The sequence below is a fragment of the Dipodomys merriami genome, unplaced genomic scaffold (genome assembly GCF_024711535.1).
Source record: "Dipodomys merriami isolate MVZ:Mamm:240054 unplaced genomic scaffold, mDipMer1.0.p SCAF_158, whole genome shotgun sequence".
Taxonomy (NCBI): domain Eukaryota; kingdom Metazoa; phylum Chordata; class Mammalia; order Rodentia; family Heteromyidae; genus Dipodomys; species Dipodomys merriami.
In genome coordinates, this window is record NW_027202915.1 from 1,221,257 (window position 1) to 1,247,277 (window position 26,021).

At 44.1% G+C, this 26,021-nt stretch overlaps 1 protein-coding gene across 5 annotated transcripts in view; it reads right to left on the bottom strand.

The window, feature by feature from the left end:
• Smyd3 (SET and MYND domain containing 3) overlaps positions 1 to 25,607 on the bottom strand; it is a 401,196-nt gene extending 375,589 nt beyond the window's left edge. For 3 of the 5 annotated variants that reach the window (XR_011372134.1, XM_070023183.1, XM_070023182.1), the window contains exon 1: positions 25,389 to 25,607. Coding sequence is in view for 2 of the 5 variants with exons in the window: in XM_070023183.1 (XP_069879284.1) it covers positions 25,389 to 25,552 (164 nt within the window). In the remaining 3 variants the exon portion in view is untranslated. Of the gene's footprint in view, positions 1 to 24,701; positions 24,799 to 25,388 lie in introns of all 5 variants that reach the window. The other 2 variants (XM_070023185.1, XM_070023187.1) reach the window with 2 other exon arrangements.
• Between the last annotated feature and the right edge of the window lie 414 nt (positions 25,608 to 26,021).

The following is a 26,021-nucleotide window of genomic DNA, read 5'->3' on the forward strand; positions in this document are numbered from 1 at the left end:
AGGCTAGTTATTCACACTGCCTCACACGTCACAAAAGGCCTCAGGAAATAGCTCAGTCCCGCAGAGCCCCGCCCTGGCTCTAGCCTCCAGAACCTAGCCAGCAGCCTTTATCAAATTCACCAGTGGCTGAGACTCCACAGCAGCTGAAAGCACCATTTACCTTAGTTTTCGATTAATATTCGCCAAGCCATAAAAGAGCCAAGCAGAAGCCAAGTGCCAGTGGCTCCTGCCAGTGGCTGGCTACTCAAGAGAGCGGAGGGCCACAGTTCAAAGCCAGCCCAATCAGGAAGTGAGGGACTCTTACCTCCAATTAACTATCAAAAACAAAAAAAGGAAAGAAAAGCAAAAGAAACGCCAGAACTATAGCTATGGTTCAAGTAGTAGAGTGCTAGCCTTGAGCAAAGAGCTGAGTTCAAGCCACAGGACCAGCACCAAAAACAAAAAACAAAAAAACAAAAAAAGCCAAACAAGAGTTTCCCTGTCCTGCTTCACAAGGCAGACATAACTCATCACTTTCCCACTGGGCTCTCTGCACTCTCAAATGTCTAAATCACCCCTTACTGTTATTTCTTCATTTACTACCCTTATGCATCTCTTAGAACATGTTTTAACCACGAACTCTTCACGTCGATGTGACCTCTGCTGGCTGCTTTGGTGATGGTGGTAGGTCTCACAATGTAGCCCAAGTCTTCTGGCCTCAAGTCTTCTCTACGGCCAAAGATGGTCTCAAACTTGGATCCTCCTGCCTCTGCCTCCTGAATGCTGAGATTACAGGCAAGCACCCTAATACTGAGCTACCCCAACCCTGATTCTAATCATTTCATTCAAGTATTTGCTGAGTAACTACTATGCCAGCCCCTGCAGTGGCTAAGAATCCCTCCTACATAAAATTTCAGCAGCTGGGGAGACGGGGGGGGAGGGGAGGAGGGGGGCAAGGGGAGGATGGGAAGGGATGTGAAGGGTAAACAAAGGAGGAGGCTAAAATGCTTGATAAGAAATGTACGCATTATCTTGCCCATGTAATTGTAACCCCTCTGTACAGTATGTTCACAAAAAAATTAAAATTAAAATTAAAAAAAATTTCAGCAGCTGTTCATGAAGTTTACAATGTGGCAGAAGACAAAGGATCAGGAACTCCTAGTGTGTGCTATGATGAGTAACAACAGATATGACAAATGCTCCTAGAACTTTCCACGCAGGCGAGGAGGGCACAGGAAGGATGCTGGAAGATGTGATGAGGTTGAAATAAGAAGGATACTACTACGCTATGGATTTAGTCTGTCCCCCGACGCTTCCTGGGTTAGAAGCTGGGTTGTCACTGTGGCAAAGTAAGGGGCAATAGAACCTCTAAGGGGTAGAGCCTAATGTGAAGTCCCTGCCTGAAGGCACTGCCTTGGGAAGGAATCCATGCACTGCTTACGGAATCCAGGCTAGCCCTGGTGACAGCATTGCCATCAAAGAGCAAAACTGAGCAGGACACAGACAAAGAGCCACCTTCCCACTTTGGGCTTCCTGTCCTGCTGTGTGTTCCCACTTTCTCACGCATGCTGCATCACCCCTCCCCCCCCCAGCTTCTTGCCCCGGGCCCCGGGCCTGTGAGCCTTTTAGGTTCATACTGTGAGGTTCATACTTTTCTCCATAATCTTCGCTACTTTGGAGGCAGAGATCTGGGGCTCTCTGCTTGAGGCCAGCATAGAGAGGCATAAAGTTTATAAGACTCCATATCTCAGCCTATGCCTAGACTCAGTGACACCAGCCTGATCAGGATCAGAACCAGCCAGGGCAAGATACTCAATAAGATTTCATCTCCAATTAACAAGGCTTTTTCCACTTACCACTGGGGCTCTACCATTTGAGCCACACTTCCAGTCCAGTATTTTGCTGGTTAACTGGAGATAATGTCTCAAGGACTTTGCTGCCATATTAGCTTTGAGCCTCAATCCTCAGATCTCAGCCTTGTGAGTAGCTAGGATTATAGACAGGAGCCACTGGCTTGTGCTGGTCCTGGGCAATGTCTCTGAGCTTCTGTGCTCCACTCTACCACTTGAGCCATAGCTCCACTTCTGACTTTTTGTAGTTAAATGGAGATAAACAGTTTCATGAACTTTCCTACCTGGACTGCTTTTGAACCATGATCCTCAGATCTTCGCCTCTTGAGTAGCTAGGATTACAGACATGAGCCACCAGTTCCAGCCTTGATTCCTTATTATCATTGATGATGAGCATTTTGTTTATCTCAGAGGGGAGAAAAAGTGTTTTATGACTAGCTATATTAAAATTACTTATTTCGGATGTGGCGCTGTGTCTCATTTGGTAGAGCACTTGCCTTCAGCTGAAGAGCTGAGGGACAGCACCCAAGGCCCAGAGTTCAAGCCCCACGACCAGCCAAACAAAAAGAAAGAGTAAAATTACTTATTTCAGAATATGAGAGAGAGAGAGAGAGAGAGAGAGAGAGAGAGAGAGAGAGAGAGAGAGAGAGAGAGAGAGAGAGAGTTGGTTCTGGGCCTATACACTATCCCTGAGTTTTTTGTTTGTTTTTTTGCTCAAGGATGGTACTCTACTACTTGAGCTAAACTTCTACTTCCAGCTTTTTGGTTAATTGGATTTAACTTGGAAGTGTGTTCCTCAGATCTCAACCACCTGAGCAACTAGGGTTATAGTCATGAGCCACTGGCACCTGCCAGAACCAATTTTTTTTTCATTTTCATTTTTCATTTTTTGCCAGTCCTGGAAATTGAACTCAGGGCCTGGGCACTGTCCCTGAGCTTCTTTTGATCAAGGCTAGCACTCTGCCACTTAAGCCACAGTGCCACTTCTGGCTTTTTCTGTGTATGTGGTACTGAGGAATTGAACCCAGGGCTTCATACATGCTAGGTGAGCACTCTACCACTAAGCCACCTTCCCAGCCCACAAAACCATTCTTTTAAGCATGGTTTACAAATTCAGTTGCTCTGAACTGTAAGTTCAGTTCTTCATTGGCCTAGAAGTGTTTTAAAAGGTTACATACAGAGATTTTCCCCTTCCACAGCAAACAAATCCTATGCACCAGCAATGTAAAAGCCATATATAACATGTGTTCCTGCTTGTCTTTTTCATATAAGGCCGGCATGCTACCACTTGGACCACAACTCCACATCTGGCTTTTTGCTAGTTAATTGGAAAAAAGCATCTCTACAATGTGTTCGCCCTAGCTGGCTTCAAACCTTGGCCCTCAGATCTCAACTTCCTGAATAGCTAGGATCACAGGTGTGAGTCACTGCTTGACATCTAATATCTGATTTTGAAAAAGAAGCTGAACACACATGGACCAATTCCTTCAGTATTTTTTAAGGGATTACTCTTCCCTGTCATAAATTTTAAGTCATGAGCTCTGCCCTTCCAAGGAAAGCCTGTGTATCCAGGGCTATCAAGTTTATTTTCTGTTAAAACAAAATACCTGAAGCTGGGTACTTCTTCAAAAAAGAAAAATTAATGAAGGTGGGAGTGTGAGCAGCAGGGAGTGACTCTGGCAGAAGTCTGGCTGTGTCACATCACAGCAGGCACTCACATGACACGGAGATCACACAGTGAAACATGCTCTTTTAACACAACCCCCTTGTTTTAGGAAAGCCTGGAATAAAAGAACCAACTGGCAAAGGCAGAACCAGGAGTGCTGGGAGACCAAAGAAAGAGGCAGCGAGAGCCACGACTGTATAAAATACCATTTATTAGGAACTGATGGACAGAAGGGTGTGTCTAACTGCAGCCAGGTGGGAAGGTGCTAAACTCACAAAGGTGGCCCAGCACCAAAGGATGTGCACCCATCTTTCTCAAAAACTATTCACATGTCAACATGTTTGGCTAAATTCAAGCATCAATGGTTGGCACAAAGTGCTTGGCTGATGCACAGTGGGGTGCTAGGGTCACCTGGCAGGTAAGCTGGGCGTTACAATCGAAGTGGCAATAACCATGTCAAGCTGGGTCCCCCATCACTCCCAAGATATTAACCCAGAGATGTCGCTACCGCCTCGACCAGCAAGGAAGACGCGACACCGGACTCTTCTCTCTGCAGTTTATTCAGGACCTTTGAGTAATCTTCTGACCCCAACCCCGGGGAGAATTCCCCACAGCCTTAAGTACCGCTGGGTAGCCAACCCTGATACGCCACGTGGGAACCACCAATAGGTTCAGGTGCGCGGAAGCAAGCCAGATTCTTTGCCTTAGCCATATAAGGAGTTGTTTACCACGAGAGCACTCGCCGTCGGGAAGGCGGAGGGCGGAAGCCGGCGCCATCTTCCAGGTGCGGCCTCTTGCAGCTCTCTACACTGAGACCCATGAGAACCACCTTCACCCCTCCAAGGACAGTGCCCTGGTAGCTGCAGACCCCACTGGGCCCCACCTCAAAGATCACTCATCTCTCCACGTCACCGCAGTGCTTGCTGACTGGGCTCCTGCACAGGAAACTGTCAGGGACCTGCTCAAACCTAATTGATGTTAACTGGTGGCTGTTGTACAGCTATGCGTCTTTCTCTCATACTCTATAACTAATAAAGCTGAAATGTAGATCTCAAAGCAAGCTTCCAGAGTCATTCAATGTCACTTAAAAATAAAGCTGCCTTTCTTCCTTCTCAGTGCAGGGATCTGGGCTGGCCCTGGGACGGGGGTCGGGCTGGCCCTGGGAGAGAAGGGAGGCCTGAGAAAGGGATCCTGTTGGTAAGGTGCTGCTGACCATGGCGCTTGAAGCCAGGACGGTCAAATCCTCAGCTACACTGGCAGTGATTAATGGTGCAGTAGAAATGTTGACTTTGAAACAATAACCTAGACTGTCTGTACTCATGCTCAGACAAAAGTCACAAGTCATCTTAATTCCACTTTGTCACACTATGATAGACAGCACAAAATATGATTCAAAATAATGTTAGTATGACATGCTAGAGTTTTAACGAATTTCTATAAATACACACCTTTTCTACAGACTACATGGTAAGAATTTTTTTACTAAATCATGGAGCTTAAACTCAGGGCCTGAACACCATCCTTGAGCTTTATTTTGTTCAAGGCTAGCACTCTAACACTTTGGGCAACAGCTCTACTTCCAGTTTTATGGTGGTTAACTGGAGATGAGTGTCATGGACTTTCCTGCACAGGCTGGCTTCAAATCGTGATCCTTAGATCACGGCCTCCTAAGTAGCTAGGATTACAGGTATGAGCTACCAGCACCCGGCAAAATGGTAGATTTTCAAACAGCTTCCAGTGGAATAGCCTGCAATGAGCTGCACGGCTCTAAGCACTGCTCGGGCACTCTCTCTGTCCTGTTACAGCTCAAATTCGCCATCATTAGGAAGTGTCAGGTTCAGGACTTACACTCAGCTGTTGTGTTGCTAAGGCTCATGCTTGAACTGTAATATGCATGCACATCACCCAAAGGTCTTGGTAGCATGCACATTCTAGTCATGGCAGTCCATGACTGACCTGAGACCTCATGTGTAAAAGCACCCAGTGAAAGCAATGCTGCTGATCTGCAGACCGCCCTCCTCCCAGCAACGACACTAAGCCAGTTGTGCTGCTACCCAACGAAGCAGTAGGCAGCAGTAATATTCAACCAGGACCTACTGACCTAAGTGAAAGACATCATTTATAGCTTTTCTCAGTCTCTATGAAGAACTTCAATTTATAATAAAACTCAAGACCCACCTAAAATGCATTATCTACGTAATGTCCTTTTACTTCTCCAAAGACAAAAACCCATCTGTGCAAATACATACACAGAAGAAAAATTTTTTTCTTGCAGACAAGGTTTCAACTCAGCTCTGACTCACGATTTCATAGAAAAACAGACACATCAATAAAACACAAACTCTTGACTCCAGTTCTCAAATATGCCACAAAAAGCTGCTCAGCACAGTCTGTCTCTGGAACATTCCAGCTCAGCAACTTTCAAAAGGACAGATTACGAAAGGCAACTGTTCCAACTCGTCAACTTTCCCACTGAAAATAGCACAGCGCCGGCCCTGACATTGAACAGCTCTGTGATGGAAACTAGAACCAATCTGCGTGTCTGAATCTCAACCAACATTAAAATAGAACTGTTTACGTCCTATCTCTCTTTATGAAATTCAGACAATTTCCTTTTTTGTGTGTGTGGTACAGGGTTTTGAATTCAGGGCCCCAGGTTATGTGGCAGGTGCTCTAGTATTAGAGCCCTACCTCCAGCCCAGCTGGCTTTTTGTTCATTTGTCTTCAAGAGAAACAACCTCTCCCCCCAAAACCAGAAAAACCCAGAACCACCTCCGTGCTAGGCAGGTTCTCTTCTACCTATCTACATCCCCAGAGCACTTTTATTTTTTTAATAGAGCCAGCCTGAATTGCAAAATTCACCCCAGTAAGCTGGTATGATAGATACACACTACCATGCCTAGGATTGGTAGAGATGGGGTCTTAACAAAGTTTTTGCCCAGGCTGGCCTCAAACCTTGATCCTCCCCTCCCAATTTATGTCTCCTAAGTAAATTGTGGACATGAGTCACAGTGGCACATGGCTTTAATTTTCCTTTTATGGAGGGGGGAAGGAGGGCAGTACTGAGGTTTAAACTTAGAGCCTTGTGCCTGCCAGGCAGACATTCTACCTCTTGAAGCACACCCCCAGCCAAATTCAACCTATTTCTAAACATTTTCTTCCGCAATTTCTTTTAAGGACTATTGAGGCTTATTGTATTTTTTAAATTTTTTCCACATTATTAGATACATGAATACATGTAATCAAGGTACTAGCATTTTAAATTAAATTTAGTTTTATCAATATTGAGTTAACTATAAAAGATTTCTTCAAGCTGGTGCCGGTGGCTCATGCCTGTAATCCTAGCTACTCAGAGGGCTGAGATCTGAGGATTGCAGTTCAAAGCCAGCCCCAACAGGAAAGTCCGTGAGACTCTTATCTCCAATAAACCACCAGAAAACCGGAAATGGCGCTGTGGCTCTGGTGGTAGAGCGCTAGCCTTGAGCTGAAGAGCTGAGGGACAGCACTCAGGCCCAGAGTTCAAGCCCCATGACCGACCAAAAAAAAAAAAAAAAAAAGATTTCTTCAAGGTACCATAATATGAAAAATCTGTGTTATAAAATTATCTCTTTTGATGACTACATTCTAGTGCTGTTTTTGAAACCTAGAGAAAATACCTGAATAGATGTTACAAGAAATGTCAAGAAAGAAGGCACTGCTTGGTGATTGGGCAGGCCAAAGTTTTCTGTCATCCAGGGAGACTATGCGACTATGGACAGATGACATCAACTTATTATCCCTTATTCTTTGTTTTGCACACAGGAAGCACTCAATGCAACTGATATTACAGAGAAGAAAATGACAGCTCAAAGAATTTGTGCTACTACTCAAAGTCACATAGTAGGTAGAAAGTTACAATCTGAATTCAGCTCTGACTGCAAAGCCCGGGAGCTCTTCTCCTGAGTTTCTGATTGTTTAACTGAGATAAATATTGCCCATGTACTGAGAATTTAATTTACCAGAATTTAGTTCAAAGAAGCATAAACACACCTGCATCTACACTATTGGTATTATACTAAGATAAGCAATTAGAAAGTATCAACTCATGAGGTCAAATCATAGAAATCAATGTTTGATAACCTAAGAAACAAATGTGTAACTAATGAAAGATGAATGGGAAAATTCACTTCCAAGATTTGTGTAGTCTTTGAGTGTAACAAACATGTTGAAGACCTACTATGAGAATGCAGTATTAAATACCTAGTTATATTTAATGTAACATTACAAGGATTAAAGATCAGGACAACTTAAAACAGAAGCTAAATAAGGCTAAATCACAATATGAGTTTACTTAACTGATGCTTTAAATGATCGACAAAGTTACATTTCAAGACACTCATTTGAAACTCTAGTAAACATCAAGCACACTGAATAACAGCATCAGTGGCTAGAAAGTTACAAGTCTGCATACAAGCGCTCACATTTGCACAGCTGTACTCTCTCTGGGACACAGGTAAGATCATGCTACAGAGCCTGGGCTTGATGGCAGGAAGATCTGGTTCAAGAGTCAGCTCTAAGGCTCAGTGTGGTGGTGAAGCCTGTAATCCCAGCACTCAGGAAGCTGAGGCAGATCACAAGTTCCAGGGCTGCATGTTGAGACGAGAGCAAGAAAGAGAGAAAGGGGGGGGGGGGGGAGAGGGGGGGAGGAGAGAGGAAGAAAGAGAAAGGGAGGTGGAGAGGGGAGGAGAGAACTGTTGACAAGCTTTTATTTTGCTCAGCATTCTAACACTTGATCTGCTGCTCCACTTCTGGCTTTTTAGGTGGTTAATTAGAGATAAGAGTTTCATGAACTTTCCTACCTGGACTGGCTTTGAACCCTGATCCTCAGAGCTCAGCCTCTGGGCCCATTACTGGAATGAACCACCAGAACCTGACTAAGTTCCACAACTTTTACAGATATAACAAGTTAGGATTCAGTGAGAAATAAGAATTTCTTCAACTTTAGATACAAGGTAATCAAAGCAATATACTTCTTGGTGGGGAAAATGTCAAAATGAAAAATGGAAACTACCAGTCAGGGAGAAAGCAAAAAACTGCACCACAGACAAGGCTGAACCAGGAAATCTTTTTTTTGTTTTGTTTTGTTTTTGGGTCCGGTCGTGGGGTCTTGAACTCTGGGCCTGGGCGCTGTCCCTCAGCTCTTCAGCTCAAGGCTAGCGCTCTACCACTTGAGCCACAGCACCACTTCCGGCTTTTTCTTTTTTGCTTAGGTGGTGCTGAGGAATGGAACCCAGGGCCTCAGGCATGCAAGGCAAGCACTCTACCACTGAGCCACCTTCCCAGCCCTGAACCAGGAAATCTTTAAGACCCGAGTCTATAATTACAAGCAGATGTCCCAAAGAAAAAAACAAAACTAAGTGGACATTGGTGACACACACCTGTAATCATAGCTATTCAAAAGGATGAGATCTGAGGACTGAGATTCAAAGTCATCCCAGGCAGAAAATTCCCAGAGACTCTTATCTCCAGTGTACCAGCAAAAGCTGAAAACAGAGGTATGATTCAAATCGTAGATCACAAGTCTATAATGAAAAAAGTCAAGCAAGATTAAGAGAACTGAACTCAAGTCCTAATGCCAAAGTGGGGAAGGAAGGAGAAGAAAGGAGAGGGGGAAAGAGAGAGAGGATGAGGAGGGGGAAGGAGGAAGAGAGAGGAGGTGGCAGGCAGTGGCCAGGGGCCTGGTGGCTCACACCTGTAATGCTAGCTCCTCAGAAGGATGAGATCTGAGGATCATGGTACAAAGCCAGCCAGAGCAGTAAAGTCCATGAAACTCTGACCTCCAATTAACCACCTAAAAGTGGCTACCATCTCACAGTGGTACAGCACTAGCCTTGAGTAAAAGAGCTCAGGGACAGTGCCCAGGACCTGAGTCCAAGCCTCAGGACTAGCCAAAAAAAAAAAAGGGGGGGGGACATCAGCCTTGAACAAAAAAAAAAAGTAGTTAACCCTAATTTTATGCCTCTTCTAACTTCAACCATACCCCTCATACCTCAAGCTTGATCTCAGTGCCCTATGCTTGAACCTAAGCAATGTGTATTTTCAGACTTAGAAAGGATTTACTGCTCATAGCAAAAGCTAGTTTCTACAACATCCCCATGGTCTTTTTTTTTAAATGCTCCTTTCAAAGTTACCAAAGGTAATGTAATCAAACAAGAGCTGCCCCTTGATATGGGTTCCTCAGCTGATGTGTTCGACAGCAAGCTAAGAGTTAAGCTGTTGATAAGTTCTTGAAATATGGTCTTCTCATAAAACATTCACAATAAATCAAGCAAAACATGTAAGAGCATTACATAATGAGTCATACGAAAGTGGTGATGAAAAGACAAACACAGCATCCATTTATCTCGTTTTCATTCACTGAAGAAAAATGTTTTAGGACTAACAATAAACTACTTAAGCCTCGCCAGGCGCCAGTGGCTCACGCCTGTAATCCTAGCTACTCAGGAAGCTGAGATCTGAGGATCTCGGTTCAAAGCCAGCGCGGGCAGGAAAGTCCGTGAACCTCTTATCTCCAATAAACACTCAGAAAACCAGAAGTGGATCTATAGCTCAAGTGGTAGAGCACTCGTCTTGAGCTGAAGAACTGAGGGACAGTGCTCAGGCCCAGAGTTCAAGCCCCATGACTGACAAAAAAAAAAAAAAAAAAAAAAAAAAAACTTAAGTCCCCAAACTACATTACACTCATCCCTTAACAACACATTTACCAAAAAAGTATGTTTTCCAACTACAAAACTTTCTTTCTCTAATATGAGACCAAAGAGCTGGGTGCCAGTGGTTCATACCTATAATCTTAGCTACTCAAGAGGCTGAGATCTGAGAATCATGGTTCAAAGCCAGCCCAGGCAGAAAAGTCCATGTGAGACTCTTATCTCCAATTAAGCAGTCAAAAACTGGAAGCGAAGCTATGGCTCGAAGTTGTAGAGCGCTAGCCTTCAGCAAAAGAGTTCATGTATAACATCCAAGCCCCAAGTTCAAACCCCACGACTGACAAAAAAAACATCAAAGAACTTGTTTGGAAGAACTACCATTTAGCTGTGTTTACTGCTGACCCAAGGGCTGAAGGGAACTTCTGAGATAGGGGTTATGCAACTGTGTAAATATGTTCTTTCATACAGCTGTGACTCTCCCACCATCTTTAATACAAAAGATGGTGGGAGAGGAAGTAAGACTACAGAGCACAGGAAAAATCTCACCAGAAATGAGCACGCGTGAGAAACAGCTATTACCATCTCTTTCCCTCATCCTCACCCTTCTCTTCCATTCCACTGCTTCAGGCTTTTTTAATATAAGAAAAGTCATCTCAATGCAATCCAAGTAATTTGTGGTTAATTTCAAGTAATGATTCACATTCTAATAAATGTTTTCTTTCACAATTTTAACAGATGCCAATCACTAGTCTTTAAGATACTGAAGAAAATACAAAAATACAGAGTGTCAATCTAAATATTTAAATTACTGGACTAACTACATTACTAACCTGTCCTGTACATTTAATCTCATCTTGTCTGTACACTTTTTCCAATCTGTAGGACATATTATTATATTATCTGCCTTATGACATCAAAGAATGTAGAATCAATGTTGACAACTGACAAGTTTCCAACAAGTAAAAAAAGCTTAATTAATTTTAAAAAAATTACAGGCTCTCAGTTTAAGCAGAACTAGCTACTTGATTTGGGCAAGTTATAACCTCTCCATCCTTTAGCTTTTTCTGTTTAGTTTCCTAATCTATAAACTATGACTAATACATATTAAACCCTCAGAGGATTTTGCAAGATTAAATGAGATAACACACACTAAAGCCTGGCGCCACCCTGGATATATCTAATGTTCTATTCTTCCTCCTCCACACTGACAAAGACCATGGCTGTCATGATTCTTACCTGCACACAGTACACAGCTTTGTGCTGGACCCTGACACTTCTTGTCCTCCATTTCACTGAGTCTTTCAGTGGATCTGTAAGATCTGGTTTCATTCCCATCTACCAATGAGGAACTCAGGTTCATACAATTAGCAAATGGCAGAACTTGAAGGCAAAGCTCCTCAATAGAAGGACAAGTATTAACAGGCCCTTCCTCAAGAATGGGAGATAGCACTCAGGAGGCTGAAGCAGGAGGATCACAAGTGAAAGGCCAGCCTAAATTACACATTGAGCTGAGAGACATAAAAGAGAAAGGGAAAAAGAGAGAAAGAGAGAGAGAGAGAGAGAGAGAGAGAGAGAGAGAATTTGTGATGCAATCTGTAAGCATCTATGATGACCTCTGAACTTTTTAGTCAAAGGAAAAGCAAAACTCATTCCAATTCTTGAATTTATTAATTTTTCATCTCTAAAAAGTACTTGGTAGGACTGGGAAGTTGGCTCAGTGGTAGAGTGCTTGCCTTGCATGCATGAGGCCCTGGGTTCGAGTCCTCAGAACCACATAAGCAGAAAAAAGCCAGAAGTAGTGCTGTGGCTCAAGTGGTAGGGCACTGGCCTTGAGCTGAAGAACTGAGGGACAGCACCCAGGTCCAGAGTCCAGCCCCCACAACTGGCAAAAAATAAAGTACTTGGAACAAGCATGATGATCATAACAACACATGGCACTGAACACATAGCACTTAAATAATTCTTAGTATATTACTTTAGTTGATCTTCACTAAAATAGTATGGCATAGGTTGGGATTACCATCTCATTCTGTAAATGAAAAAATAAATTAAAAGTAAATGCTTTCCCAAGATGACAATCTGACCAGTGGAAGCAGGACTCAAACCCCAGTCTTGTTGCATGCAGACAGGTGGGTGAATAAATACTAGTTAAGTGATCTAAGGGACAGACAAGGAACTCATAGGTAGAGCCCATGCTCGGCATGCATGAGGCCCCGGAAGCAACAAAAAATTATCTCAAAAAAAGGATGTGGCCCTACACAAAAAAAGCAATCTACACATCACACTTATTTTCATCAAAGATCAAGGCCTCAGAGACAAACTAATGATGCGGGTCACGAAACCACAGCAGTCAATAAAATGAGGGGCACTAAGAGCATAGCTTAGCCAGGTGCTGGTGGCTCATGCCTAGAATCCTAGCTACTCAGGAGGCCAAATCTAAGGATAGTGGTTTGAAACCAGCCCACAGGAAAGTCCGTAAGACTCTTATCTCCAGTTAACCACCAGAAAACAAGAAGTGGTACTTTGGCTCAAGTGATAGAGTCCTAGCCTTGAGTACAAAGAGGCTCAGGGACAGTGCCCAGGCCCTAAGTTCAAATCCCACAACCAACCAAAACAAAGAACATATCTTAGTGACACAGCATCTGCCTGGTATGCATAAAGCCCTGTTTAGTGCTTACCAAAATGAAACAAAAAGAGAAAGGGAGAGGAGGAAAAAAAAAGGAAGAAGGGAAATAGATACACAAAGACAGATGGACAAAGAAGATGTAAGCGTAACACTGTTCAAAAATTTGGTTCTAGGGCTGGGAAGGTGGCTCAGTGGTAGAGTGCTTGCCTTGCATGCATGAGGCCCTGGGTTCGATTCCTCAGCACCACATAAGCAAGAAGAAAAAAGCTGGAAGTGGTGCTGTGGCTCAAGTGGTAGAGCGCTAGCCTTGAACTGAAGAGCTGAGGGACAGTGCCCAGGCCCAGAGTTCAGGACCCACAACCGGACCAAAAAAAAAAAAAAAATTGGTTCTAGGATCTACAAGAAAGGCAGAAAAATAACCAAAATAATAATAAGATTATCTACATGTACTACTAGAGAAACAATGCCCTAGAATTCTACTGATTTCATTTACAGAGAAAACAACAGGTAGGTACTGGGTATTACACAAAGCTCCCAGAGGAGATAGAAAACTATTCTAATTAAAATAAAATGTGGTCAGCCATCAGTGGTTCACACCTATAATCCTATTCAGGAGGCTGAGCTCTGGGATTGAGGGCTGAAGCCAGTCCAGACAGGAAAGTCCATAATCTCCAATTAAACACCAAAAAAAGCCAGAAGTGGGACTGTGGCTCAAGTACCCAGGCCCTGAGTTCAAGCCCCAGGACTGGCAGGCACACACACATACACAAAGGAAAAAGAAAATTGAAACTCAGACGACTTGAAATAATGTATATGATCTAATATAACAAACTTAAGAGCAGATCTAGTTACAGTAGTTTTTAGCAGACTGAATAAAAGATACGGGAAGACAGAAAATATATAGGTAGGGAACTGAAAGCAATGGCGGAGATGGGTCTCATGACGAAAGAGTATGTATGACTGGACTGGCAGCCTAGGCCTCAGGATTTTTTAAAGCTCAACAGACTCTGAGAATGACTACAGTGAGAATGCTCTGGTTTATGGAGGGTGGGAAGGAGTAATGGGAAACTTGGCTTGACTTCCAAGTAATGCTTCCCACATACAGTGACAAAAATGACAAAGGAGCTGCAACATTTAACACAATAGAAGCCACAAGGAAATTTTAACACTGGCTTGCATAACAGCTGGTGAAGACTAATTCTGGATTACCAAAACCTCCAGGAGGGAGTTCTCCCTGCTGGGTGGCGGCAGGAACACACCATCCTGCTAGCACTGGTAGAGGTGGCTACAGTCTGGTACTCCAGCCCCTCCCACCCTTTCCATACCGCCACCTAGTGGGAAAGCAAGGCTCAGCCAGCTGGAACAGGAAATGTTTTTAAGTGGCTGTGAATTCACAAGACAGGGACCCAGGTAGGCAGGTGTAAAGAACCTAAATTCAAAGTTTTAATCCTAACATTTCCCTCTACTTAATTAAAATACAAGACAGTCTTAAAATGTACAGTTTCATGAGCATTTCCTACCACTAACTGCAGCAATGGTTGTCTGACATTTTAGATTATACAATCAATTTACATCTTAATTAAAGATGGACAAAACAGTCAGGCACCAGTGGCTCATGCCTGTAATACTAGCTACTCAGGAGGCTGAGATCTGAAGATTGAAGTTCAAAGCCAACCGGAGCAGGAAAGTCCATGAGATTCTTATCTCCAATGAACCACCAGAAAACCAGAAGTGGTACTGTGGCTCAAGGGGTAGAGCACTTGCCTTGAGCTGAACAGCTGAGGGACAGCGACCAGGCCCACAGTTCAAGCCCCACAACCAACAAAAAAAAAAAAAAGGAAAAAACAAGCAAACTAATGTTACTTTATGTCACTTTAAATGGGAGAATGTAAATTACACCCAATAGACTGTCAGAAAAGAGGGGATCAGCTGGAGCAAACACAGAAGCAGCCTCCATAATTATAAAGTTTATGGTGAATCGCCCCTGTAATGGAAGCTAATCAAATAGCTGAGCTTGGACAGAAAGTCTGCGAGAGTCTATCTCCAATTAATCAGGAAAGAAAGAAAGAAAGAAAGAAAGAAAGAAAGAAAGAAAGAAAGAAAGAAAGAAAGAAAGAAAGAAAGAAAGAAAGAAAGAAAGAAAGAAAGAAGGAAGGAAGGAAGGAAGGAAGGAAGGAAGGAAGGAAGGAAGGAAGGAAGGAAGGAAGGAAGGAAGGAAGGGCTGGGAAGGTGGCTCAGTGGTAGAGCGCTTGCCTTGCATGCCTGAGGCCCTGGGTTCGATTCCTCAGCACCACATAAGCAAGAAGAAAAAAGCCGGAAGTGGTGCTGTGGCTCAAGTGGTAGAGCACTAGCCTTGAGCTGAAGAGCTGAGGGACAGCACCCAGGCCCAGAGTTCAGGCCCCACGACCAAACCCAAAAAAAAAAAAAAAAGAAAGGAAGGAAGGAAGGAAGGGAAGGAAGGAAAGAAAGGAAGAGAAAGAGAGAAAGAGAGAGGGGGGAGGGAGGGAGGGAGGGAGAGAGGGAAAGAAGGAAGGAAAGAAAGAGGGGGAGTGGAAGGGAGGAACAAACAAAACCTAGACTATGTCTTTTAGGTCTAACTCTACATGAGTGAAAATATATGATACTTTGATTCTAAGCTTGGCTTTTTTCGCTCAGTACAATGTCTTCCAATTGCACCCACTTGTCTGGAAGTGAATAAATTTTGGTGCTGAAAATGAAGTCCCTTTTCTGAAAAATGTTTGGTGCTTTTCACCCAATTTTCCACCAGAGGGAGCATCATACCAAGAAATTTCCTAGAAGGAAAAAAAAAAAAAAGACATCTGAAACTTTACCTGCAAGAACACTGGGTGTAGTGTGTATATGATTAAATGTAAAACCAAACAGCAATGCCCCCAACTAATCTAAAAGTAAACATCTATAAATTTTGTTTCTAAAAACCTAAAACAATAGAATCATTTTAATGGCAAATGCCCACATTACTCACTGTTTTAGTTTCATTTATTCATTTTGCAGGGAAGTATTGGGGTTTTTAACTCAGTACTTCATGCTTGCTAGATAGGCAGTCTACCATTTAAGCCAATAGCCCTTTTGCTTCAATTATGTTTTTCAGCTCATACCTGTAATCCTAGCTACTCTGGAGTCTGAGATCTGATCATCACAGTTCAAAGCCAGCCTGGGCAGGAAAGTCCATGAGACTCATCACCAAATAAACCACCAAAAAGGCTAGAGTAGAGCTGTGGCTCAAAGTGACAGAGCACTAGCCTTGAGCAAAAGAGCTCAGAGATAGCACACGGGTCCTGAGTTCAAGATCCACAAAAAAAAAGTCTCACAGACTTTCCTTCCTGGGCTAGCTTCAAACCATAATCTTCAGCTCTAAGCATCCTGAGTACTAGGATTACAGACACAAGCCACTAACACCTAGAGATCAAATACTTTTCCCAAGCAAGTAAACTATAAATATATGGAGAATTACGTACTTCTATGGTCTCTCTTAATACATGGAAGGTTATCAACTAGTACAAGGTAAAGAATATGATCAAAAAATCAATCTCCTCCTAAGTAATCTTCTCAGTAAATGATCATGGGACAACTAAGTGGACACTTGGAAAAAGACAAAATTAGATCCATTCATCTGCCATACACACAAAGGAGGCCTAGCAGGCTGTGATGGTACCCACACACGTGTAATCCCAACTTTCAAGAGATTGGACAAGAAGACCAAGGCCAGCCTGGGCTACACAGCAAGACACACCCTGTCTCAAAAACAGTTAACGTTAAAAGAATCAGAGATTGAACTTAATGACTTAAACATAGATCACAGAAGAAAACATTTATGAATCCTTCGATCATGACCAATGTCAGAAAATAAAACTGTACCAGGCATGGTGGTCCTGGGTGGTACACACCTATAATCCTAGCACTTACCATATAGTGAGCTCAAGGCCAGACTAGGCTACACAGTGAGACCCTAACTCAAAGAAGAGGGAAGGAGGGATCTGTATAACTATTGTACTAATAACTGCTACTTCTATAAATATTAAATGTATTTGTGTTCCACAGGTAAATAAGATTTTTAAAGTGCCAAGCATAGGAAAACACTTAACCAAGCCAGTGACCTATAAATTAAAATTGTTAGTGATGCTAGTCTATTTTTATAGGTTTGTGAACATGTGTTCTTAATTGTAACATAGAGCTTTATGGCGCTGGTATAATACTATCAATCATAATTATTATCCTAATATCCTAAAATGCCACCCACCATGGAAACAAGACTGACAATTGCTAAATCTTTTTTTTTCTAAATCTTAACTGTAGTTATTTTAATTTTTTTATCTACAGTTTGTGTCTCAAAGGTACTCAGGACTCAAATTCATGGAAATGAACCCAGTACTTGTTTCTAAGTTGGTACTATTCTTGCAAGAGATACTTTTAAACCAATACTGAAATAGACAAGGAGACTAATGAAACCCATTGTTGTCTACAGCTCAAGTGTGTCAGATTCTAAGCTTATTGTACCTGGAAACATCTTATCATGAGAATTAGGTAACCTTTCAACTGTGAAGCCATATCCCAATACTCACAGGACCTTTTCTAAATTCTTGAGATCTGGATGTTCAATCTCCACAAAAGGCATAGATCTCCCAACTAAAGGTAAAACTACCTAGGCCATATTGTAATTCCAGGGTAGTAACACTTGGCTCCTTAGAAAGAAAAGGTCTTCTTAAAAGTAGGGCCACCTCAAACCCGCACCAGTGACTCACCTCTGTAATCTTAACTAATCCTAGCTCTCATCTGTAATCAGGTAATCTCAGGAGGCTGAGGTCTGTGGACCACAGTTTGAAGCTAGGCAGGGCAGAAAAGTCTGAGGCACTCTTATCTCCAATTATCCAGCAAAAATGCCCGACTGGTAGCTTATGTAGTAGAGTGCCAACCATGAGCAAAAATGCAAAGCCAGAAAATAAAGCTCTGAGTTCAAGTCCCAGTCCTGGCATCAAAATCAAATGGTCCACATCAAAGAAATGGCTCAACCTTCACTAGAAATGACTGGGTTCTATCAGATTTGAACCCCCAGTCTTAGAGTAATAACAAACCCCTGTATAAGGCCCCCTAGGACCAGAACGTAACACATAGAGTAAACTGAAAAACAATAAAAAGCCTCTCAAACTTAAGGCTTTCTGGTATCTACCCTACCATCAAGCAGGGCATGGTGGCAAAGGCTTCCTGTTCAAGGTTCCCAAGTTCTTATTCAAAAGTGAAGAAAATTCCATACCCTATGTCCTACTTTTCAAAACTATTAGCTACTGTCGTGTTTGGATTTGCATTTCAAAAATAAAACTCTTTCTCTTTGGTTCTTACAATAGCAGCAGAAATAAATTTAGCAAGGACTAGAAAAATTATTTCTGAGTCATTAAAAGATTTAAAATCCTCCTCCATCTGGGAGGCACTCAGCACTAAAGTAAAACTTCTCTATAAAAGGTAGCTGTGATTTGATCGCTACCTCTAAAATAAGAGAACAGGTGGATCTAGTGTTTGGTGGACCACAGATATGTGCCATGAATTAATCTGTAAACCCTACGTGTTTTATGATCCATAAAAATCCTATTTGTATCCATACCAGGAACACTTTTTACCTTTAAAGGATAGTTTTCACTAATTTCTCTTTGATCTCTCTTTTAGTAAGAGTAACTTGGTATCCCCTAGATCTGTTCATCTTCTGTCGATTATGGAAGCCTTCTAACTTCTCCTGCCAATTGAATTTCCCATGTCATTTCCTAAATTAGAGAGATAGGAAACTACTCTTCAGTTCTCTTTTCTAAGCAGGGCCAATAATTCATTTTCAGATCAGAAGTAGCAACTGGAGGCTGAACATTAACCCTCTGCACCCCTTTTAAGGTTAAAAGGAAGTAAAGTGGATGGAAGCAGGGAATGAGGTAGAATAAATAAGGAGTAAAAAAAACTACATTACTTCCAACAAATGACAAAAGGGCTGAGCTTAGAAAACTAGAAGTAAACTGAGAAAGCAGGTAAGCTTCCTCCTGATACCCCCATTTGGATGGCATGTTTCAGAAACTGGACAACTCCTTTACCTAAATCCACCTTCTCCTGTGAAATGTAAAAAGCTGCCAACACTCCATGAACGGATAGACACCAAAAGTATGAAAAGTCTGACAACCTGGGTATTGTATATACGTTCATCTGAACTAGGAAAGGGAAGGAGAACAACAAAATAGTGAGTCAAAGATTAAAGGGGGAACCTATGAAACACCGATACAAAACAACATGCTGGAAATGATCTGTACTACCTGGGGAGGATAGGGAAGGGAAAGAGGAAGAAAAATGAGGGAGGGAGGGTACCAAATCTGACAAGAACTATACTCACTACCTTTCTTATGTAACTGGAACCTCTCTGTACAACACCCTGACAGTAAAATTAAAATTAAAAATTTTTTTAAAAAGAATGAAAAGTACGTCTGGTAAAAAGAAGTCTTGTGGCCTTATCCACATAATCCATACAGAACTCCAGTCTAAGGATGAGATGTTAGTTGACATGGCTGTGCCTATTTACCAGGTCAGAAAGTGTAAAGGCTACAGACAGGAGCCTCCATTTGAATCTCTCCTCCCACTGCCTGCATGGGGGGAGCAAGCAAGCAGCTGGGGGGGGGGGGAGGAGAAGGGGGTACGCAACCCAAATCATTTGGGCGCAATCATTTGGGCGCAACCCAATGATAGGAGCTGTAGTGAAGCTCAGTGGTGAAGCACAGGCCCTGGCACCAAATTTTAAAAAATTTATGCCGAGCACCAGTGGCTCACACATACGATCCTAGCTACTCAGGAGGCTGATAATCTAAGGATCACAGTTCAAAGCCAGCCTAGGCAGGAAAAGTCCGTGAGGCTCTGATCTCCAACTAACCACCAAAAAGCTGGAAGTGCAACTGTGGCTCAAGTGGTAGGGTGCTAGCCTTGAGGTGAAGAGCTCATCGACAGTGCCAGGCCCTGAGTTCAAGCCCCAGGACCAGCATGCACACACACATACACACACACAAAACTTGTATCATTTATCAAAGATAAAAAGCTATACTAAAACAAAAAAAGCTATACAAAATAAGTTTAAACTCCCGGGAGGGTGGGGAGGACACCAAAAATGTTACCAAAAAATAGACAAAAACACATACAGATAATTTTTTTAAGATATAAAATGACTTTTAAGCATATGAAAGGATCTTTAACTTCACTCATAAGATAATTAAATGGAAATTAAAACCACACTAAAATTCAACTTCTCACATCCATTAGATTAGCAAATATTCCAAAGCTTGAGAATACATATATACTCAGGCTGCAAACCTATGGGAAGGGAGCACTCCCATACATTACTAGTGCTAATACAAAATGGTTCCCACATAGCCTGCCACACTGACTCAGAAATCCACTTCAACAGTACCAGAATACATACCAAAGAGTCATTACAGGAATGTGTACAAGAGCAAACACTGGGAATTGCCTAAGTATCTATGAACAGAACTGGTACACACACAAGATGAGCACTGTGCAGCAAAGAACATGAGAGATTGCTGTGCGCTGACATGGGGTGATTCCAGAAGATAGTGAGTGAAGAAAGCAAGAAAGGCAAATACAGCATGCCACTTTACCTGCCGCCCCCCCAAACACCCATCATGGAGCTTGAACTCAGTCCCTGAGCTCTTCTTCTCAAGTCTAGTCCTCTATCACTTTAAGCCACAGTGCCACTTCCAGGTTTCTGGTGGTTAATTGAAGACAAAGAGTCTTACAGACTTTCTTGCCCAGGCTTACTTCCAAATGTGATTCTCAGATCTCAGCCTCCCGAGTAGCTAGGGTTACAGGTGTGAGCCACAAGTGCTCAGCTTAGCATGCCACCTTTAATTACACACACACACACACACACACACACACACACACGTATAAAATACAGTATACATACATGCTTTTATATATGTGCTTATCCTGACCCCCACCCAAAAAATGACATCTAGGCTATTCTCTGAATGTTTATGTAACCCAAATTGTCTATTGAAACCCACTCCTCAAAATGCAAAAATATAAAGTGAAGCCTTTATGAATGGGACTAGCGCCCTTATACAAACAGCCCTGAAGACCTACCTGTCTATCAAGCTCTGAGTTCAAAACACAAACACACACACACACACACACACACAGAGTAAAGCAAATGAACTATGTGTTTCAAATGAGCAGCAATAACTACACCAAAGCATTAAAAGAATGAAAAATTAACATAGTACTTAAGTTTATAACTTCAGTTATAGAAAGGAGAATTGAAAAAAATTCTGAACTGTTTAAAATGGATTTGGGTTTTATTTGTTTTGTTTTTTCAATAATGTGGGCAAATAAGTCTAAATGATTTTAATGACAGAGTTGAGTAGAAACAAGCTGTTGAGCACAGCTCTCATTGAGACGACAACTGTGTAGCAGAGGAAGAAAGAACAATGAGTAGACATTAAAAACTCAAAGTGCTGGTGCTATGATTGCTAAAACATATACACATATGTACATTTGCACCCTTGAGCACACACACACACACACACACACACACACACACACACACACACCCCTTCATGATTCCAGCTTTGCTGGACAAGGCAGAAACTGAAAGCATCCTATCAGCCTTCCCATCTTGGTGTCAGCATTATTTTTCAATCCTTGGAGAATACTGATTTAAGGGTTGAGAGAGGACACATGCAAGATGAATCTGAAACGTGTTATATCAGCAAGTAGACCAGGGAAAAAGCTGCCAAGACCCCAAGGCTCTGAGTTCAAATCCCAGTACAGCATAAAAAAAGAAATGTAGCTTCACTAAAACTTCGTTATAGTGGAGTGCATTTATGCTCAAATAAGCATTTCAAAATAGTTTGGGGGCTGGGAATGTGGCTCAGTGGTAGAGTGCTTGCATAGCATGCACGAAGCTCAATACCATATAAACACAAAATAGTTTGGTTTTAGCCTTTTATCCTATAAACACCAACAGTTTACAGCTAAACCACCCTGAACATGTGCTAATCTATAAGTATCAATAGAAACTGTGCCAACAGATGTGATTCACACAAACCCACTTTAGTGTCGTCTTTTTAATTCCTATCAAATGTTTCAATAATTTTCAGAAGTGTGAAGAAACTGCCTCAAATGACAGCGTGCATGAAGAGCAGTCAAAACCTTAGCCATTAACTCACTGTTTTTATTCTTTTTTTATGAAAATCAGCAGCAACCAAATGATAAACCCAGCTCTACAGAAGATTTTCAGTGGGTCTCAGAAATGGTAATATAGGCAGTGAAGACAAATCCAAGTGAGGAAGAAGGGGATGTTCCAAAAAAAAAAAAAAGTCCACAAGCCGGTGCAGGAGGTTCACACCTGTGATCCTAGCTACTCAAGAGGCTGAGATCTGAAGATCACAGTTCAGCTCCAGCAGAAAACTTCCATGAGACTCATCTCCAATTAACCATTCAAAACCAGAAGTGGAGCTGTGGCTCAAGGAGAGCACTAGCCTTGAGCACAAAGAGGCTCAGGGACAATGCCCAGGCCCAGAGTTGAAGCCCCATAACTGATTTAAAAAAAAAAAGAACATCCACAACAAGTGTATAGAATTAACACCTGACAGCAGGTGGCTGGCTGGTCCTGCGTGCAGGGAAACTCAAGGTTCCTACTGGGAGCAAACTGGGCTGGGCACTGGGTGCCAGAAAGAGCCATGGAGATGTGGTGAGAGGAAGTATGTACTGCTGAGTTCCACACACATCCTTTATCCCTGTTTCATGTCATTCTGTCCTTGAGCCTCTAAACAAGCACCAGGCTCAGAGCTCAGCTACACAGCCCTTACTCAAACCTCCCTGCAAAAGGAACAAAAGGAATTACAACCCCCACTTCAAAGGAAAAATGGAAAGTCATTTCCATAATGTCCCTTCCAACCCACCTCATTATCAATTCATCCACATTATTTCATTCCAGATCCCGAGCATCTGATGAACTCATAAACCACTGCCCAAGAATCTGCAAAACCTGACTTCAGATAATCTCTCATGTTCTATCCTATGAGGTGATTTTGCCAGTCCTTTGACCTTCAGGATCTTCAGTTTTATAAGACCACAGCAGATCACTTGCACCTGTGCTAACATAATCACAAAACCAGCCACAAAGCCAAGTGATGTCTTGTGTATCTTATTTGGACCAGGGAAGTGCTTGCTACTCTATAGTGGGTTAGAAAGACAATGGAAGAATTCTGCCTTTGACAAACTATTCATTCCAACATTACTGGTAACTCCATGTATTTAGAAGATTCATCAAGTCTTTCAGATTCCTGATCATTTCCACAATCTTTTTTACTCCTGACTTTAACCACTTTTGACATACACTAACCCACATTCAATAAATGAATGCAACTTTGACATGGACTCTCAGCACTTCAAATTTTCAACCTTCTGATCACCACTACTGCTTGGCTTTACTTTGTTTTGTTTTAGAAGTAGCAGAGTTTGAACTCAAAGCCTTATGCTTCCTAGACAGACACTCTACAACCCCAGCCCTTTATGCTTTTAATTTTTCAGATGCAGCCTTACACAGAGATCTTCCACTGCTCCTACCTATGTCTTCCAAGTGGTGGGGTTGCAGGTACACATCACTATGCTCAGCTAACTGCTAAGTGAGGGGTCTTATTACCTTTATTGTCCAGACTGGCCTTGAACCTCAAACATCCCAATCTTTGCTTACAAGTAGCTGGAGATTACTGGTGTGAGCAACTATGCCCAGCCATACATTTTCTTGTGTGATCAACTAATAAGCAAGTGTGGGCTAGAATACACATGTTCAGTTGGTTTTGTATGGACTCTTAGCATTTGTTTATGCCTTCTTCTCATACACAGACATGTGCACTAATTTTCCCACTAGGTGAATATCTGTGGAAAGGGCCTGTCTCCCCCTTGCAGCTGTGGAACAGTCTGTGGCCTAAGCTCAGCCAATCACAGACACACACCAATGACTTTGAGGGGCAGTTAGAAGAACAGGTTCTCAAGGGCCTGACTCTCCAGCAGCCAACAGTTTACAAAAGCACAGCTACAGTGGAGCACAGAAAGCACAATATCCAAGTTCTGGTGGTATGTGCTGCAGAATCTGGCATGAGCAGTTGAGAGCCATGGCATTCTGTGGACCCCAGCTGTACTCTCCCTGTAGTACAGGTCTAACTTGGCTCCTGCCCATCCTTAGAGGCAGGTTTCTCCAGACCTTGAAGCAATGCTGAGAACAGAGGCCCCTATCCTTCTACAAAACTCCCTTTTTCCTTAGATCACCAGAATACTTGCAAAAATGAAAGAAGTAATGACATAGTATGGTGACTCAAGATTCACTGCTACTCACAAAAGGTGTGTGTACTTTTTTTTTGAAAAACAATTCCACGTGTTTGTGACACAAGTTGTTCTGACAATTCAGTTACGAATTTGTCACTGCTCAGCACCAAACTTTTCTATTCCAAGTACTAAACTAACATAAACTCTGATTTACTGGCAAGGTGGCCTATATGTTCTTCAATAATTAATACAGGTCTTAAGAAACGTAAGTTCTCCAATTTGGAATGCATTGAAACTCTGGATACACTCCTCGAAAACGGCCGTGCAGAATGAACAGCCATCCGCTCTCTGACTTGCCTGAGTGAGAAAAGCTGGGGCTTTCAGTATGAGAACTTCAAGGTGATCTCTCCTCAACCACAACAAATGTACCAGTACCGCTGCTTGAACTCAGGGTCCGAGTGCTGTACCTTAGCTTTTCACTCAAAGACTGCATTCTATCTCTTGAGCCACACCTCCACCTTGCAGCTTTTTGAAGCTTACTGGGAAATCTGAGTCTCAGAGGACTTTCCTACCTGGATTGGCTTAGAACTGCAATCCTGGCGTCTCAGCCTTCTGAGTAGCTAGGATAATAGGCCCCAGGCGCTTGGCAAAATTTGGGGGTCTTTATCACTGCCTCAGGAAGAGAGAGATAGAATTATTGTTTGGTACTTCAAACTGCAAGCGCAATACAAGCCGTACTTATTTACTTATCTGCTGGTACCGGAGCTGGAGCTCGGGGCGCACAGCGGGCGCTCTACCATCGAACCGCACCTCCAGCCTCAGTGTCCTCACGCACAAACCCGGGACGGAGAGAGACCAGCAACCGCCGGGCTCCGTCCCTTCCTCGACGCCCACCCCGCAGGCCCAGGTCCAACCCGCCCTCCGCGCTCGCACGACTGTCCGACACGAACGCGCGCCCGGGCTGCACGGGGCGGAGGTGTGGGCCGGCCCCCGCGCGCCCCCCGCGCCCCGCAACCGCTCCGCACAGCCGCCCCGACGGCCCCGCAGGCGCCTCGGCCCGCCCCGCCGGCTCCGAAGTCACCGCGCCGCCGCCGCCGCCCGCTTCGCCCCGCGCGCTTCCCGCCGCGGCCCCGGCTGAGCCCGACCGACGCCCGGGACGCCGCTCGCCGCCGCCGGTGCGCTCGTCCCCGGGCGGCCCCGCCGCGCGCCGCGGAGCCTGCGGCGCCCCCGCCCCCACCCCGCAGCCGCCCGGGACCTACCCGACCAGGCAGCGGTCGCAGACGACGCCGCGACTCCCCTTGCACACTGTGTACGCCAGGGGGTCCGAGCGGAACAGCAGCTCGCCGGGGCGCAGCGCCACCAGGGCGCGCAGCCCGTTCCCCCGGTCCGCGGTCGCAAACTTCTCCACCTTGGGCCACTCCATCCCCGCGCAGCCCGCCCCTCAGACGTCCGGAGCTGCCCGCGGCGGGCGTCCCGAGGCGGCCGGACCGCGCGCCTGCGCACTGCGCCTGCGCACAACCCAGGGGCGGGGCGGGCGGGGCGGGGCAGGCGGGGCTGGCTGGCCTAGGAGCATGCGCAGACCGTGCCCGAGCCCGCCGTCCCACGGCTTTGGCCCCACGCTTCGTTGCCCTTTCAGGAGTCCCCGAGAAGTTCAGCGTAACGTGCGCTGGGCACCTGCGTAGCCCCGCCGGGACCAGACAGTCGCGAGCGTCCTGTTATCCGCGTCCCGCCGCCGGCGCTCGCGTGGGTCCGCCGGTCGCGTGGCGGCCCTGGCGCGGCGAGGGTGCGCCCGGTCCCCGCCGGCGCGGCGAGGGTCCGCCGGTCGCGTGGCCGCCCTGGCGCGGCAAGGTGCGCCCGGTCCCGCCGGCGCGGCGAGGGTGCGCCAGGCCCCC